Source organism: Phyllostomus hastatus, unplaced genomic scaffold (genome assembly GCF_019186645.2).
Source record: "Phyllostomus hastatus isolate PE091 unplaced genomic scaffold, TTU_PhHast_1.1 phas_scaffold_501, whole genome shotgun sequence".
Taxonomy (NCBI): Eukaryota; Metazoa; Chordata; class Mammalia; order Chiroptera; family Phyllostomidae; genus Phyllostomus; species Phyllostomus hastatus.
The window spans coordinates 71,890,370-71,904,684 of record NW_025334033.1 but is presented as its reverse complement, the minus strand read 5'-3'; the positions used below and the strand labels follow the sequence as shown (position 1 = coordinate 71,904,684).

General features: G+C 61.4%; 1 protein-coding gene across 1 annotated transcript; it reads left to right on the top strand.

Annotated features, from left to right (window-relative positions):
- The first annotated feature begins 4,050 nt into the window (after positions 1 to 4,050).
- LOC123807930 (5E5 antigen-like) lies at positions 4,051 to 11,234 on the top strand. Its single transcript, XM_045821974.1, has 7 exons — positions 4,051 to 4,146; positions 4,599 to 4,656; positions 7,126 to 7,248; positions 7,360 to 7,532; positions 8,596 to 8,666; positions 9,700 to 9,774; positions 10,048 to 11,234. The coding sequence occupies exons 1-7, from the start codon at positions 4,051 to 4,053 to the stop codon at positions 10,817 to 10,819; spliced, it is 1,368 nt and encodes a 455-aa protein (XP_045677930.1). The 3' UTR covers positions 10,820 to 11,234.
- The last annotated feature ends 3,081 nt before the right edge of the window (positions 11,235 to 14,315 follow it).

The window sequence follows — 14,315 nt, the reverse complement described above, 5'->3', positions numbered from 1 at the left end:
TGACAGCCTGGGTTTGGGGAGGCTGTGGCAGGGGTGGCACAGGGCGGAGGCTCCCCTACCTCCCCACAAACACGCGAGCCACCAGGATGGCAAAGCCCAACTGCCCCGCCACCCCCGGCAGTAACTCGCGTGTCCGCTGGGCCCCCTGCTGGTGGGGGGGTGGGACACCCCGGCCGCCTGCAGGCCCTGTGACCTCGGTCGGGGCGGGGAAGCAGCTGGGGCGTGTGGCGGGGCTGAGCACCCCGACAGAGGCAGCGAGACCGTCCCCGCAGGCAGGGTCCTCGCGTGGCCAGGAGAGCCCGGAGCTCCCGGGGCCGGCCAGCCAGCCGAGGCTCCGGAGAGGCCAGCGCCAGACAGACCCAACCTGGGAGGACAGGGTCGTGGGAGAAACTGGCCCGGACGGAGCAGCGGGACCGGGGAGCACCGCCCTCGGCAGCGTGAACTGCAGAAGCGGTGGAGACACCCCCTCCCGCCCCCCACCAAGCACAGGAAATGGCTTTTAGGGAAAACAAGCAACAGACATGTCCTGTGGCCAGTGCTGTGTGGGAATGCGCCCGGAGAAGTGGCGGGGGGTGGGGTGGGGGGTGGGGGGTGCCGGCCAGGAGCAGCAGGGTGTCCTGCACAGCGGGACACTCCCACCAACCCACCTGCCCGGGGCTTGTGGGTCCCGCACCCACACTACTGGTTTGACACAGCCTCCGGCCCACCGATCACTGACAGTGTGGTCTCCGCGGGCTGGTGGGTCGGAGCCCCGCCTGGGAGGTCTGCTGGGCCCCCGCCATTGGTCGGCTCGGTTGGGGCTCCAGGCTCTGCCTCCAAGGGACGGACTGGGCAGGGGGTGGGGCAGGCTGGGCCCTCCCTGTGGGGGCTCCTCCAGGAGCTGCCGGGTTGCCCCCAGGGGCGGCGCCTCAGAAACCCAGGGCAGGCTCCAGGACCTTTATGATCAGGCCTCAGAGGCGGACAATGTCACTGCGCTGCGGGTCACACCCGTCCTCCTGGTTTTAAAGGGGTGGGGACTACTCCGGAGTGGGGTCAGTGGGAGCCCGGGACTGATGAGCCGTCTTGGAGGGTCGATGTCATGCAGATGAAAATACAACCTAATCCTCCAAAACAAGCTTTAAGACAGTAAGATCCTGAGAAAAACATAAATAAACCTGAATCAGAAAAACTCAGGAAGTGACGGAACATAGAATTCCAAATAAAATAAACATTATTTCAGAATTTAAGATTAAATCAGAGCCCTGGCTGCTGTGGCTCAGTGGATTGAGCGTGCCAGCCTGTGATGCAAGGAGTAGCAGGTTCGATTCCCAGTCAGGGCACGGGCCTGGGTTGCGGGCCAGGTCCCCAGTAGGGGGCGCACAAGAGGCAACCACACATTGGTGTTTCCCTCCCTCTCTTTCTAGCTCCTTTCCCCTCTCTCTAAAAATAAATAAAATCTTACTAAAAAAGACTAAAGCAGAGAGAACCCAAGAGTGTTATAAACACAAAAGAAAATGTTTTGAGAAAGATGGAGAGAAATGATGAACCCAGTGAAAAAAAATTTCAGGGCAAACGTGAAAAACAGGCAAAGGTCTTCACAGGCACAGCCGCTAAGCTCAAGGAGACTGCAGGGCAAAGCTGCGCCGGGACGCCCCCCCTCGCCCCCGCCCCTGCCCCCGCCCTGGTGGGGGGCTGGTGAAGGCCGGTGCTGGCAGCACCCGGAGGCGTGGAGAAGGCGGGACCCTCGCACACGCTGGTGGGGACGCTGCGGCCGGGTGGCAAACAGCCTGCCGGTTCCCAAAGTTAACGGAGGTTCCCGCTGAGGGGGGTTGCACCCCTAGGTTCATGCCAAAGCGCGTGGGAACAGCGTCCACACTGGGGCCCCGTGCCTGGCCGTCCACCACAGCCAGAACGAGGAAGCGGCCCAGGTGTCCGCCGGCTGGCAGGCCAAGCGCCGCGCACTCGCTTGGTGGAGTCGCACTCGGCTGTGAAGAGGAAGGAAGCATTGACATGGCCACATCAGGAACAGACCGAGAAACAGGACACAGAAGGCTGCACCTTCCACCCCACTGATGCAGGACGCCCAGAGTGGAGGGACCCCTGGGGACAGAAAGCAGGGTAGCGGCTGCCGGGGCCAGGCCTGTTGGGAAAGGAGAGGTTCCTTTTTGGGGCGACACACGTTTTTAGATCAGATCAGGGCGGTAGCTTGGTCGTGCAGCTTTCTAAATGGACTAAAAAATGTCGACCTGTGTATTTGAAATGGGTGAGTTTTATGATTATTGTTACAGACCTGGGGGTGCTGAATGATATAATAGATCCCCCTTTTCCTCCAGGGGTTCCTCCCCACCTACGGGGTTCGTTTTGCCCACCGCCTGAGGAAAGACATCTCTTAATACCAGAGATCAGTGAAAAGGAATTTATTATTTATTCAAAATAATACAAAGTTCCCCACCAATACACACAGTCCCCCCGGCACCCTCCACGTGGCAAAAGGGAGCACTTCCAAAGCCTCGTGGTCCGGACTCTCACCCAAGAGCACATGTGACCCCAGCCCAGACACCAAAGCCGTGTGGTCTGAACAGACGCGTGGTCCCAAAAAGAGACGCCCGATGGCTGCCGCACCTCCATGTAAATCCCAGCGCCAATCCTCCTCTGCAGCCCCATTTCCGGCTCCTCCCACAATTGGCCACAGCTGCCAGCACTCCAGGCAGGTGTGGCCCTGTGGAGTGGGGCCCATCATCTCCAAGCTCTTCTGGACCCCGTTACAAATCCCTACTTGGGGCCCCCTCTTGGCTGCACCCCGTTACATTATGTCTCATGCATAAATTAAATCTCAGTCAAGGTGTTTAAAAAAAAAAAGAAAGAGCCAACATATGTATAATTGGATTTCCTGGAAGAAACAAACAAGAAAGCACTAAAAAATGAAATCCAAGACAACTCACCTGGCATACAGAGATTTGAAATGTATACATATGTATTTTTAAGACTTTATTTTTTATTTTTAGAGAGGGGGACGGAAGAGCGGAAGAGAGGGAGAGAAACGTCAGTGTGTGGTTTCCTCTCTTGCGCCCCCTACTGGGGACCTGGCCCGCAAGGCAGGCATGTGCCCTGACTGGGAATCCAACCAACAACCCTTCAGTTTGCTGTCGGGCACTCAACCCACTGAGCCACACCAGCCTGGGCTGAAATGTATATATTGAAAAGACACATCCCATACTCAGGGAAACTGACCCAGACTGACCAGTCTTGAGACATATTTTTGTAAACTTAATGTATATTAAAGAAACCAGATCCCATGGGAAGCCAGGCAAATGCCCAAGTTGTCTGTCCGGGGAAGAAAATCAGATGGTCTGGTGACTTTTCAAAAGGGCTTCATTTTCGAGGCTGTTTTGTATGCGGCATTAAATAAATACAGCAAGTGACTAGTTATATGAAATACGTTAATGACAGTTTTCAAAGAGGGGTAAAGTTATGAGTCACATGGATATGACAATGAGCACTTGTTCAAAACTCATCAAGGGGTTTATATTATACCTGCACAGGTTTTTTTTAATATCAACTATCCTCGATAACGCTTTAAAAACCCCAGCACTTGCCGAAGAGCTCACTCAGGTAGATGCGGCGACGGGTCCGAGGAAACCGGAGAACCGGCGCATTTACAGACGAGAAATACTGAGGTGGTTACAAACGTTAACGACGGAAAGCTTTCCTGAAAGAGAGCGTGTACGGAGGCCCATGCCAGTCAGAGAAGGACCAGGTGCTGGGGCATCAAGCCTGGACCTCCGGAGGCAGGGCTGGGTGGAGGGGACGGACGTGTCCCGTCCCGGAGCGGGCAGGCTCTTCTGTGCGAACAGCACTGGGGAGGGAGACGTGCGTTGATCTGAGAGCACTTCACCGGGCTGCAGGGAAAGGGCCGGAGAAGGTGCGGGCGAGCCCCCCGAAGGAGCGCTGGCCCTTCGGGGTTAGGCCTGGCTGTGGGCCCCAGGACCATGCAAGCAGGGTGCGGTGGTCTGGTGGCCGGCCCTCCTCTCCAGCTTATTGTGTCAATGAAGTTCCAACACACGCCCAGGAATGGCGTCCGTCTTGGTCGTCTCCCTGCCCCCAGCCGTGGTTAACAGACTGGCCTCCCCCGCGTCCTCCTTCCGCCGTCCGCTGCTGTCACGGGAGGTACCGTGTCTCAGAGCCTTCCCGGACTTGTCCAGGGGAACTCAAGAAGAAGGCAAACTGGGTTTCTCGTGGGTGGTGGGGTGGGGAGCCCTTCAGCGTGTGGACAGACGAGTTATTCTGAGTCTCTCTCTCTGTTGTCTGAGGCTCAGGAATGCCGAGCCCGCTGACAACTCCCCCCCCCCCCCGCCCCGCCGAGCCCCAGCATCCCCAGTGCCCAGACCGTGGCTCTGAAATCCGGGGCCCGCCGAGAGCAGTTGGGCCTCGTGAGGAGACGGCGGATTTCAGATCTGAGGAGCTTCGCACACCTCTGGGTGGTCAGGAAGCAGCCACGGGCAGCCGGCCACAGGGGGCCCAGGCCCAGAGCCAGGCCACATTCCCCTGTTGGCAGTGCTTTGGGGTCTGGGGCCTGGTCGCTGGACATCCCCTCACCTGGCCGACCCTCGCCTTTGCAGGGGGAAGTGAAACCGGAAAAGACACCAGGGTTCGGGCCGCCTGTCACTACCAAGCCCAGTAAGCAGAGACGGGGACTGAATCTCTGCGGGCGCTTCGTTCAGGTGGCCGGCGATCTGAGAGGATGGCGGGTTCGCTCCCTAACAGACCATCTGGTCTCTTCTCTCCAGGCCCAGGTTTTTATTGCAGGGAGCAAACAGAGTGCGTGAGGGGTTTTGAAATTCAGGGAGGAGTTAATTGGATTTAAAAAAAAACCCCAAAAACCCAAGCCGACCCCAGCATTCTCGCCCTGGGGCGTGGTCAGCTTGCCCTGGAGCGCAAGGGCTCAGACACCGTCTCGGCGCACAGTCCTCCGCAGGAACAAAGGTGGAAGTGCTTACGGCCTCCTGGAGTCAGGGCGGGTCGGACCTTCAGTTCCTGGCACAAAAGCTTTTACAGGCATCGATTACTAAGCTTATCAGCTGTGACTTAAACTGAAACTTTCCAACTCTTAAGTCCCCTACCAGAAGGACGCGGGCTGCCTTCGTCCGCTGGGGCTGGGCTCCGAAGAGGACGGCTGAGGATCCCTCCCCGCTTTCCTAGCTGACCCCTAAGCCTTGCTCTTCCCTTGCCCACAGCCTTCCGTCCCCGGCCCGCGTCGCAGAGTCACGGCCCGGCAGCCGCGCTGGGGCTCAGGCTGGGCCCTGGGGTCTCCGCCCGCCCCACCCCGCCCGCAGCTGCTCTCCTGGGTCTCTGGGCCGCTCAGTGCGTCCTTCCAAGTACCCAGGCCCGCGGGGTTCATGGCCCGCATTTCCTCCTGCTGATCTTAAGCAAATAGAGAGCTCGGTATTTCTCCAGCAAAATGGGTTGTTCCGGAGCAACAAAGAAACGTAACAGGGCACACAGACCCGATGGTGCAGGGCGCGCAAGGCCCAAGAAGAACAAAGGCGAGGAGCGTACTTTTATAGAGCAAAGACGGGTGCCGAGGGCTGTTGTGAACCGAGAGCCCATTGGAGGAAACCGGGAGCTGGAAGTGTCGAGGCGCCTCATTGGCTGAGCTGCAACTGCCTCTCATTGGCTGAGTGGTTGCCGGGCGAGGAGAAGACCCTCCTCCCTCTGGAGAAACAGAGTGGAGACAGCCGTTCGGGGTGATTGACGGTGCGTGGTGGGGCGTGAGGTCCCCCTGGAGTTCTGTTGATTAACCTCCCCACTCGTGTGCTCTGGTGGGGCCCGGCTCGCTCTGCCCGGAGCATCGGTGCCCTCCCTGCCAGGCTCCCGGTGCCGAACTCCGCACCCGGGAGAAGGGGGTCTCCCGCGGAGGGAGGCGGGACTGTGCCTGGGTGGCCCCGCCCCCCCCCCCCCCCAGACTCCCGTTCGGTTGGGCAGCCCAGGGCAGTGGCCTCCCCATTTCCCTTCGTTTTGGGGCCTGTGGCCTTTATTTCCACGACAACTCCATAATTCGGCACACCAGCAGGCCCCGGAGCTGGGGGCGGGGCGGGAGGCCCAAGACGAGAGGCATGGGAACGTCTGCGGATCCGCCACCTGAGCGGCCCCCCGAGACAGCGGTCCCCCGAGACAGCGGCCCCCCGAGACAGCGGCCCCCCGAGACAGCGGTCCCCCGAGACAGCCGTCCCCCGAGACAGCCGTCCCCCGAGACAGCCCTGTGGTCGCAGGCGGCTGGGCGCTGAGCCTGTCTGCCTGCCTGTTGCCGCCCGGGTCACCCTTCTCCCGCATCCGGAGTCTTTCCGGCGAAGCCTGCAGCCTGGAAAGCCCGGCCGGGTGTGCCCGTTCCAAGGTCCAGGGACGCCTCCCCTGCTTCCGACCCTGGACGGCGAGGGTCTCCGCTGCAGGGCACGCTGGGCTGCAGCCGCCCAAGTGCGGGTCTCTCTGTGGGGGCTCCGGGGGCCCTGGGGCCTTACACTACCGAGGGGCAATCTGGAAAACGCCCGGCCAGCGGGTGCAGGTGGCCGTGTGGGCAGATGGCACCCCCACACTGGTGCGGAGACACCCCAGAGCTCTGCAGCGTGGGAGGGCAATCAGCGAGGTCCGCTTAGCTCCTGTCAACCCGCCGCGACAACACAGCACAGCTCAGCACAGCACAGCACAATGTTGACACAGCCCAGCAGGTGCGATGTAACACAACACAAACCTTTCTCAGCAGGTGAAGAGCTTCCAGCCACCCCCTCTTCCTCCTGGGTCCCAAGTCACCCAAAGCCACCCCAAGAGACCCCGAGTCCCTGACCTTTGGGCCCCATCCAGGGGGGAGGACCCCTCTGCAGGCAGCTCCCAGAGTGGAGGCAGGCAGCCCTGGTCACTGTCCGCACAGAAGCAAGGGCCCACGCGGGAGCCTGATGCCCGGGGCTGGGCAGGGGCCACAATGGCCCCTCAATGCCCTCAGCTTCCACAACACGAGGAAGGGCGGGAGCCCCACAGTTCTCGCTCCCACAGGCGAGGCTGGGGGGGGGGCGAATGTGGGTGGAGCATGTGCGTTTGCGTCACCCTAAACACTGCGTGGGCGCCCGTGTCCCGGACCCTGTGAGTCTCTCTCAGGCAGTGCCTCCAGCCAGCGCCAGGGCCACCGCACCTGCCAGACCATCCACGGGGTGCTGGGCTCCCCGCAGCCCGGGAAGCTCCCCGGGCGCCCTGCTGGGCCACCTCCTTCCCATCCTGCAGGTGAGGTGGAGAAGGCCAAGGGTGGCAGCGGGGGGGTCCGGTCCTCTGCTGCCCAGCCAGGGGCACCCCTCCTCATCCGAGGGGCTCGGTGAACCTGGCTGCTCCCCCCAGGGCTTCTGGGATCTTCTGCTACGAAGGATGGGGGTGGGGGCTCCCTAGAGAAGTGGGACCCGCCCCTGCGTCTGCCCTTCAGTGCCCAGGGCCTGCATGCCCCGACATGCTCCCAGACAGGCCCTCGGGCAGGCGTGGGCCTGCTCACTGCCAATCAGGTCACTGGGAATCAGGTCAGCGGCTGGGGCCACATCCAGGCAGGCTCCTTGCACCGCAGGGGGGCAGGGAGGGAGGCGTCTGTCCTGAGGGACACTCGATGGCCGGGGCTTGGGAACTGCTGGGAGAGGCCTTTGGGGCAGGAAGCCCCCTCCAGGCTGGACCGGGCCTCCGGGGGCTCAGGGTCGCAGGAGTGGGGCCCCTTCACAGCTTCCCCGCCTGCCCAGCTCTGCTCCCTGTGGGGACGGGAGCTCATTCCCTCGGGACAGACAGCTGCCCTCTGTCCCCCTCCCGGGCCCCACGTTGTCCCTGGCCTCAGGCCAGCGCGGGCCCTGCCACCCCGGCAGCATCCAGAGCGCCCGCAGAGCACCTCCTGGAGCCCCAGTCAGGCCCCGATTCCTTGCGGTGCCTTTTCTAAGTGTCCCGAGGTTCTGGTGGAAACGCTTCTATTTCGGTTCCCAAACTCGCCCGGAAGGAAGGGCCCGCTCCGGCCCGCTGTGCACAGCATCAGCTCAGCCGCTGGGGTGCCCCTGGGGTGAGCCCCACAGCGCTGGGGGAGCTCCAAGCTGAGGACCGGCGTGCGGGGTCCAGTCTGGTCAAATGGACCTTGGAGGCAGGTGCTCTGCCAGGTGCACCTGGGGAAACAGGTGTCCACCACCCCACACGGAGGAACCAAAGGCTCCGCCAGGCCCGGATTCCAGCGGGGCCCTCCTACCTTTGCAGGGGTGCAGCCCACTGTCCTCTCAGACCCAGCGGCTTATCCCCAGGCTGGGGACCTGCGAGAGCACGGGGCTGGCAAGCCTCCAGCCAGGCCCTTCAGCCAGGGGGTGGGGGCAGGGCGCGGGCCGAGCCCAGGACCAGGTGCAGGGCCACCCGCCCCTTTCCCTTTGGGGGCGAGGCGCGCCCTCTGGTGGCGCAAGGCGGCATCAGGCTCCTTTGTCTGCGCTGACCGGTGGACCCTAACCAGGGCGGAGGTAGCCAGAGGTGTCTCCAAACTCCCGGCGCCCAGGAAGACCTCCCAGGGCTGGGCGGGCGCACGCAGTTCTGGGGGAATGAACTTCAGCACCTCGACCTCCACAGCAGCGGGTGATGCAGGGGCATCGGCCGCGCGCCCTGCGCCAGGAGCATTGCCCGCTGGCCCTGGGCACGTGGTGAGGTGGCTGGGCGCCACGCCGTTTTCGCTGCCGTGCCTGTATGATATTTGGAGCTGTGGTAACGGAACTCCTTTCGTCCCCACGAGCTCACTGAGGTGAACCCGGCTGCTTAGTGCTGACATCTTCAAAGCCCCCGAAGTGGGAGTCAGGGTGACGCTGAACACTGGGTCTCTAACAGTTAGTAATATTCACGTGGACACAGGAATTAAGCGGCAAAAAGTCCCACGCGTTCCACGGAGAGGCGCATTTCCAACGAAAATGTACTTTCCTGACAACTTTTAAAAAATCAAAATGTATTATATAAATGATATCTAAGTCTGTGGCTGTGACTGAAAGCTAACAATTTTTAAAATAACTGAATCCAGCAAAACATTTGAAGATCATTAAGACCCTCCTGCAGTAAGGAGTAAAAAGTGACATTGTAGTTTACACACACATTTTCATTGAGGAAAGACGGTGGGTGGTCAACGGAAGTCTTTCAAGCACAAAGTCTGTGGCATGAGAACGAATCTCTGGGCAAAGCAGAAGGGAAGTGCGGGTGAAAGAGGAAAATGTACGCCAGTTAAAGAATTCTCCTTTACAAATGGATGGTGGTGAGTATTACATCGCCCCAATACTTAGGCTTTGTTGGATATGTTTAAAAACCCCACACCTGTTATGAAAATTAACTGCTGGTATCGTGTAAAAACAATATAAATGAAGCCCCCTAGAAGGGGAGCTGGACCTGCCACCCTGGGGAGCCGCCCGGGCGCCTTCTGCCTGCAGCCTTTGGAATGTTGAAGGCGGGTGACCTTGGGTCAGGGCCTGGGGACACCGTGTGTCTCCAACGACGGTTGCGAAAGCTGCAAAGGGAACCGGGCTGTGCTGACTGTGAGAAACCTTCTTCGGGGTAAACATCCTGTCGGCGTGACCTTCTCCGCGCCAGCGGCCATGCCTGCCTTCTGCGGTGCCATTGTCCCCTGCCTTCCTCGTGAGACGCCCCTGGCTTGGCCTCCTGCTTGAACTCCCTTTCGGCTTCTGCCTGAATCAGTGCTTCCAGAACGTTCTTACTGATCTCAAGTAAATGCTCGTCCTTCATTTTTAGGCTGACGCAGCAAAAACACGGGTGAGTCTCCAAGACGTTCCCCTGAGGGAAAGACATCTTCACACGAGACTGCGGTCTTGTAGAAGTGCTGCCGCGTGGAGTTGTAGAACCGGTCAGTCCGGCCCGCGGAGGCAAAGATCCCGTCAGGGTGCCCCGGGCGGGAGGGTGGGGACAGGGGCCCGCGGGGAGGGGCTGCTCCAGGGGAGGGGGTGTAAACCTTCGTGGGGGTGGCTCACGCAGAACGCGTCCGCGGGGCACCTGGGTAACATCGCCTCGCGACCACCACGTCCCCAGCCCCGGCAGCCACTGGCCCGCTCCGTGCCCGCCTGCCGGACTTCCGTGCGCTGGAGCCCACCGCCCAGCAGGCCGTCCTCTGGGAGTGGCGTCGGGCTCTGCGCCGTGGCTTCGGGGTTGGACCACGCGGCGCGAGTCAGAGCTTCGCTGCCTGCCGGGGCCGGGTGACCCTTCTCTCCCGAAGAGACGGCGGCCTCGCGAACAAACGTCGGAGCTCGTTAACGGCCGGTCTGCCGAGGAGCTGCAGGGGCTGGGCCCGCGTCTGCAGTCACCCGGAGCGGAGCCAGAGAACCAGGCGGCCGAGGCGTGGAGAGGGCGTGGGGCAGGGGCGGGGCGGGGGCAGCGCAGGCGCCGCGCGTCCGCGAGCGGCTCTTTCCGCTTGGCTGTGAGCTCGGGAGGCCTGCTGGGCGGCGAGGAGAAAAGCGCCTGCACAGCCCGCTGCAGCGGCCCTGCCGCCGGGCCCCTCTCCGCCCTCTCCGGGTCTAGGAGGAACACGTGGGCCTGCAGAAACCCGGAGCACCGCGCACCCCGTGCGTCAGTCGGACGTCACTCGAGGGGGCGGGGCCACGGCGGGAGGGGCGGGGCCACGGAGGGAGGGGCCGGGGCCCGGCGGCGGCCGCGGTGGTTTCCTGCGCGCAGCGCCGCGTCTTTAAGGCAGGCTCAGCCTCGCCCCTCCCTCCCGCCCGTCGGAGCCGCTCGCGGCCGCCGGGTGTCCTCGGAGGGCCGCCTCGGCTGCGTTGGCCTGCCGCCCCCTCATCGTCGAACTTGTTAGGAGCGTCCCTGATGGGACGCTTCGCTTCCTCCTTAAGCCGGAGGGGTGCGTGAGGCCCGTGGTACCCCGTGCGACCGTCTGTGCCCTTCGGGTTCGAAGGACTTGATCCTGTTTAAGCTTCGGAGCCCTGCGGCGTGCGGGGGACGACAGCGTGGCCCTCCAGGTGGGGAGGCAGAAGCAGCCAGCCCGTGGGTGGCAGGCCCGGTCGGATGTGCGCTGCCGAAGCCCAGAAGAGCTGTGAAACGCGCCCAGTCGTGCCCCGGCTGGGCGGCTCCGTGGACTGAGCGCCGGCCTGCAGACTGTCTCCGGCTCAGTCCGGGTCGGGGCGCACAGGCCTGGGTTGCGGCTGGTCCCCGGCAGGGGGCGCGCGCGAGGCAGCCACGCATCGAGGTTTCTCTCCCTCTTTCTCCCTCCCTTCCCCTGTCTGAAAATAAATAAATATTTTTTAAATCACTCTGTTGTGAGAGCGGGTTTGTACCGTGTGTTTGGGGGACACTGGCGCCCACTATTTCCCCTCTGAGGGACCCACGGAGATGTTGGGGGGCCCCCCAAAACTCCTGTTTTGTTTGGTGGCGTTTGAAAGGGCGCACCTCCCTCCTTTGTTGAACGCGAAGTCCTGCCTGCCGGCCTATTAATTCATGGGGGTCGATCGTCGTCTTTGTACTTTCTCCCCTGCACTCCTTTCGATCTGGCGCTGGCTGCAGGGGGCGTGCCGGTCTCCCGCCGTGGCCGTCATTCAGGCAGATCCTCCCGGGGTTTCCAGCAGCTTCTCTCCGTGTGTTCCGGAGCAGAAGGTTAATGACTGCGACGCGGCCTCGGGAGCCGTGCCCGGGGTCCGCCAGCCCCGCATCCGTGTCTACGTGCGCTGCCCCCTGGAGGAGCTCAGGGAACAAAGCCGATCGCGCAGCCTCGTAGGCCCCCCCCGGAGAAGGTGTGAAGGCCCGGAAGCAGGAAAGCGCAGAGGCGCCTGGGCGGGGCCGGGGGTCCTCTCACTCCCGGACCTGCTGCCCCTGGCCCCGCCCCGGAGCAGAGGGCGTTGCGGGGCGGGGAGCAAGGCGGGGGGCGGGGGGGCGGGGGGGCGGGCTGCAGTCTCGTGAATAACCAGCCGGAGTTCTTCCGCCAGTTCCCAAACCCCTCGGGGGCTGGGACTTTTGACTGGGCTCTCCAGGGCGCACTGCTGCCAGTCCGGGCTTCCTGTGTCGCCGGGGAGGCCTCCCGAGGGGCTGGGGGCGTCCCCTGGGACGGGCCACTGGGCGCCGTGTCCTGTGAGTCTCACACATGGTTTCCCAGCAGCGGCCCTGACGCCGGGGTAGGGGGTGGGAGCAGTCAGCCACCGCTGTGATGAGCAGCTCTGCCTCCTCCTTGCTCAGCGAGGTCACAGGTGCACGGATGAGATGGGAAGAACCCAGGCTGACCCCAAGTAGTGGTTAACTTTTAAAAAATATTTTATCCATTTATTTATAGAGAGCGGGGAAGGGAGGGAGAAAGAGAGGAAGCGAAACATCAGTGTGTGGTTGACTCTTGCACGCCCCCTGCTGGGGACCTGGCCTGCAACCCAGGCATGCTCCCTGACTGGGAATCGAACCAGCGACCCCGGTTGGCAGGCTGACACTCGATCACTGAGCTACACCAGCCAGGGGGTGATGGTTAATTCCGTGCGTGAACTTCAATGGGCCATGGGTGTTTGGGTAAACGTCACCCTCGGGTGTCTGTGAGGACGTTTCTCCATGACAGGAACGTCTATGGTAAGTTGGTGGACTGAGTACAGCCGACTGCCCGCCACACTGCGGGTGGGCCTTCCCCAATCAGTCGAAGACCCGAGCACAGAAAAACGGCGGGTCAGGGGGACGCTGCCTTTGAACTGAGACACCGAATCTGCTACTGCATTCGAGCTCACACTGCCAGCTCGCCTGGTTCTCAGGGCTCGAACGCCATTGGCTTCCTGGTTCTCAGGGCTTGAACGCCATTGGCTCTCCTGGTTCTCCCGCATGCCCACCGCACACTACGGGCCTCATCCTTCAGAGTCGCAGCAGCCAATCACAATTGCATGTGGGCGGGGTTTGTGTGCAGGGAGGTTCGTGCGTGCGGGTGGTTTGTGTGTGCCCCGCGGCTCAGCTAGAGGGCCACGGGGCTCACTGTCTCCTCCGGGGCCGACAGGGCGGATCGCCCCTTTATCTAAACGGAATGCGGTTTTGATTCCATTCAATACATTTGCCTTAAAACCTCCTTTGTCTGATACTAATATTGCCACCAGTTCTGCCTTCTTTTTCCTGATTCACCTGTTGCACCTTTGTCCACCCTCACACACCAACCTGTGAACCACACAGCCGAGTTGTAGGGATCCCTCCTCGAGAGCCTCTTGCCCTTCCTGGAAAGGCGGGCGCCAGGCCCGTGTGCGCCGAAGCCCATGCTCTCGGTCACCGCGCTGGCCAGGTGGTGTCCCCCCTTTCTTCCCACTTTTGATCTTGTCTTCTTTCTCGAATTTACTTTTTTACGCTGCTGGTGTTGGAATGATCTTCCTCTTCCAGGGAGGGCATACGAGGAGTCTGGTTTATTCGTCTTGCATAGTTTTAATGGACTGTATTGTGGTGACACTGGTTCACCAAACCACACCGGTTCCAGGCGTACAGTTCTATGATGACTCGTCTGCACGTTGTATCGTGTGCTCACCACCCAAAGAGAAGTGCCCTCCCACCACCATTTGTCCCCCCTTTGCCCTCCCCCCTCCCCCCTCTGACGATCAGCACGCTGTCGGCTGTGTCTGTCTGTCTCCTCCTCCTCCTCCTTCATCCCTCTACCTTTTTCGTCCAGCCCCTCCACCACCCTCCCCTCTGACAGCCGGGTCTGCTCTCTGTGTCTGTGAGTCTGTTTCCATTTTGTCTGTTACTTTACTTTGTGCATTAGGTTCCACACGTGAGTGAAGTCACATGGTCCTTGTGTTTCTCTCAATGGCTTAGCTGACGTAGCATAATACTCCCCGGCCCATCCGCGCTGCCGCAAAGGGTGAGATCTCCTTCCTTGTCGCAGCTGCGTCATGTCCCACTGTGTGAACGTGCAGAGATTCTCCTGACGGACACCGGGGCTGGGCCCATGCCTTCTCTGTTGCGAACAGCACTGCAATGATCGTAGGGGCGTTTATATCCTTTTGAAACAGTGTTGCACGTTTTCTCGGGTAAACTCCCAGCGGGGGTCCCTGGGTCACTAGGCAGTTGCGTCTGTAACTTGATGAGGACCCTCCATCCTGTTCCCCACAATGGCTGCACCAGTCTGCACGCCCACCCTCGGCGCAGGGGGGTTGGGTCTTTGAATACCAGCCAACGTTGCTTCTCCCTCCTGCCCAAGTGGGGGCCGGGCGGAGCCGTCCAGGACCCCAGTTTCCCTTTGGTAGGCGGTGCTCCAGGCCGTCAGCTCTCAGGCGGCAGATGGGGTGTCGTGCCCACGGCTGCGTGTCCCTTAAAAGTGGTCAAAATTCCTGCCTGGGTCACCATGACCAGTC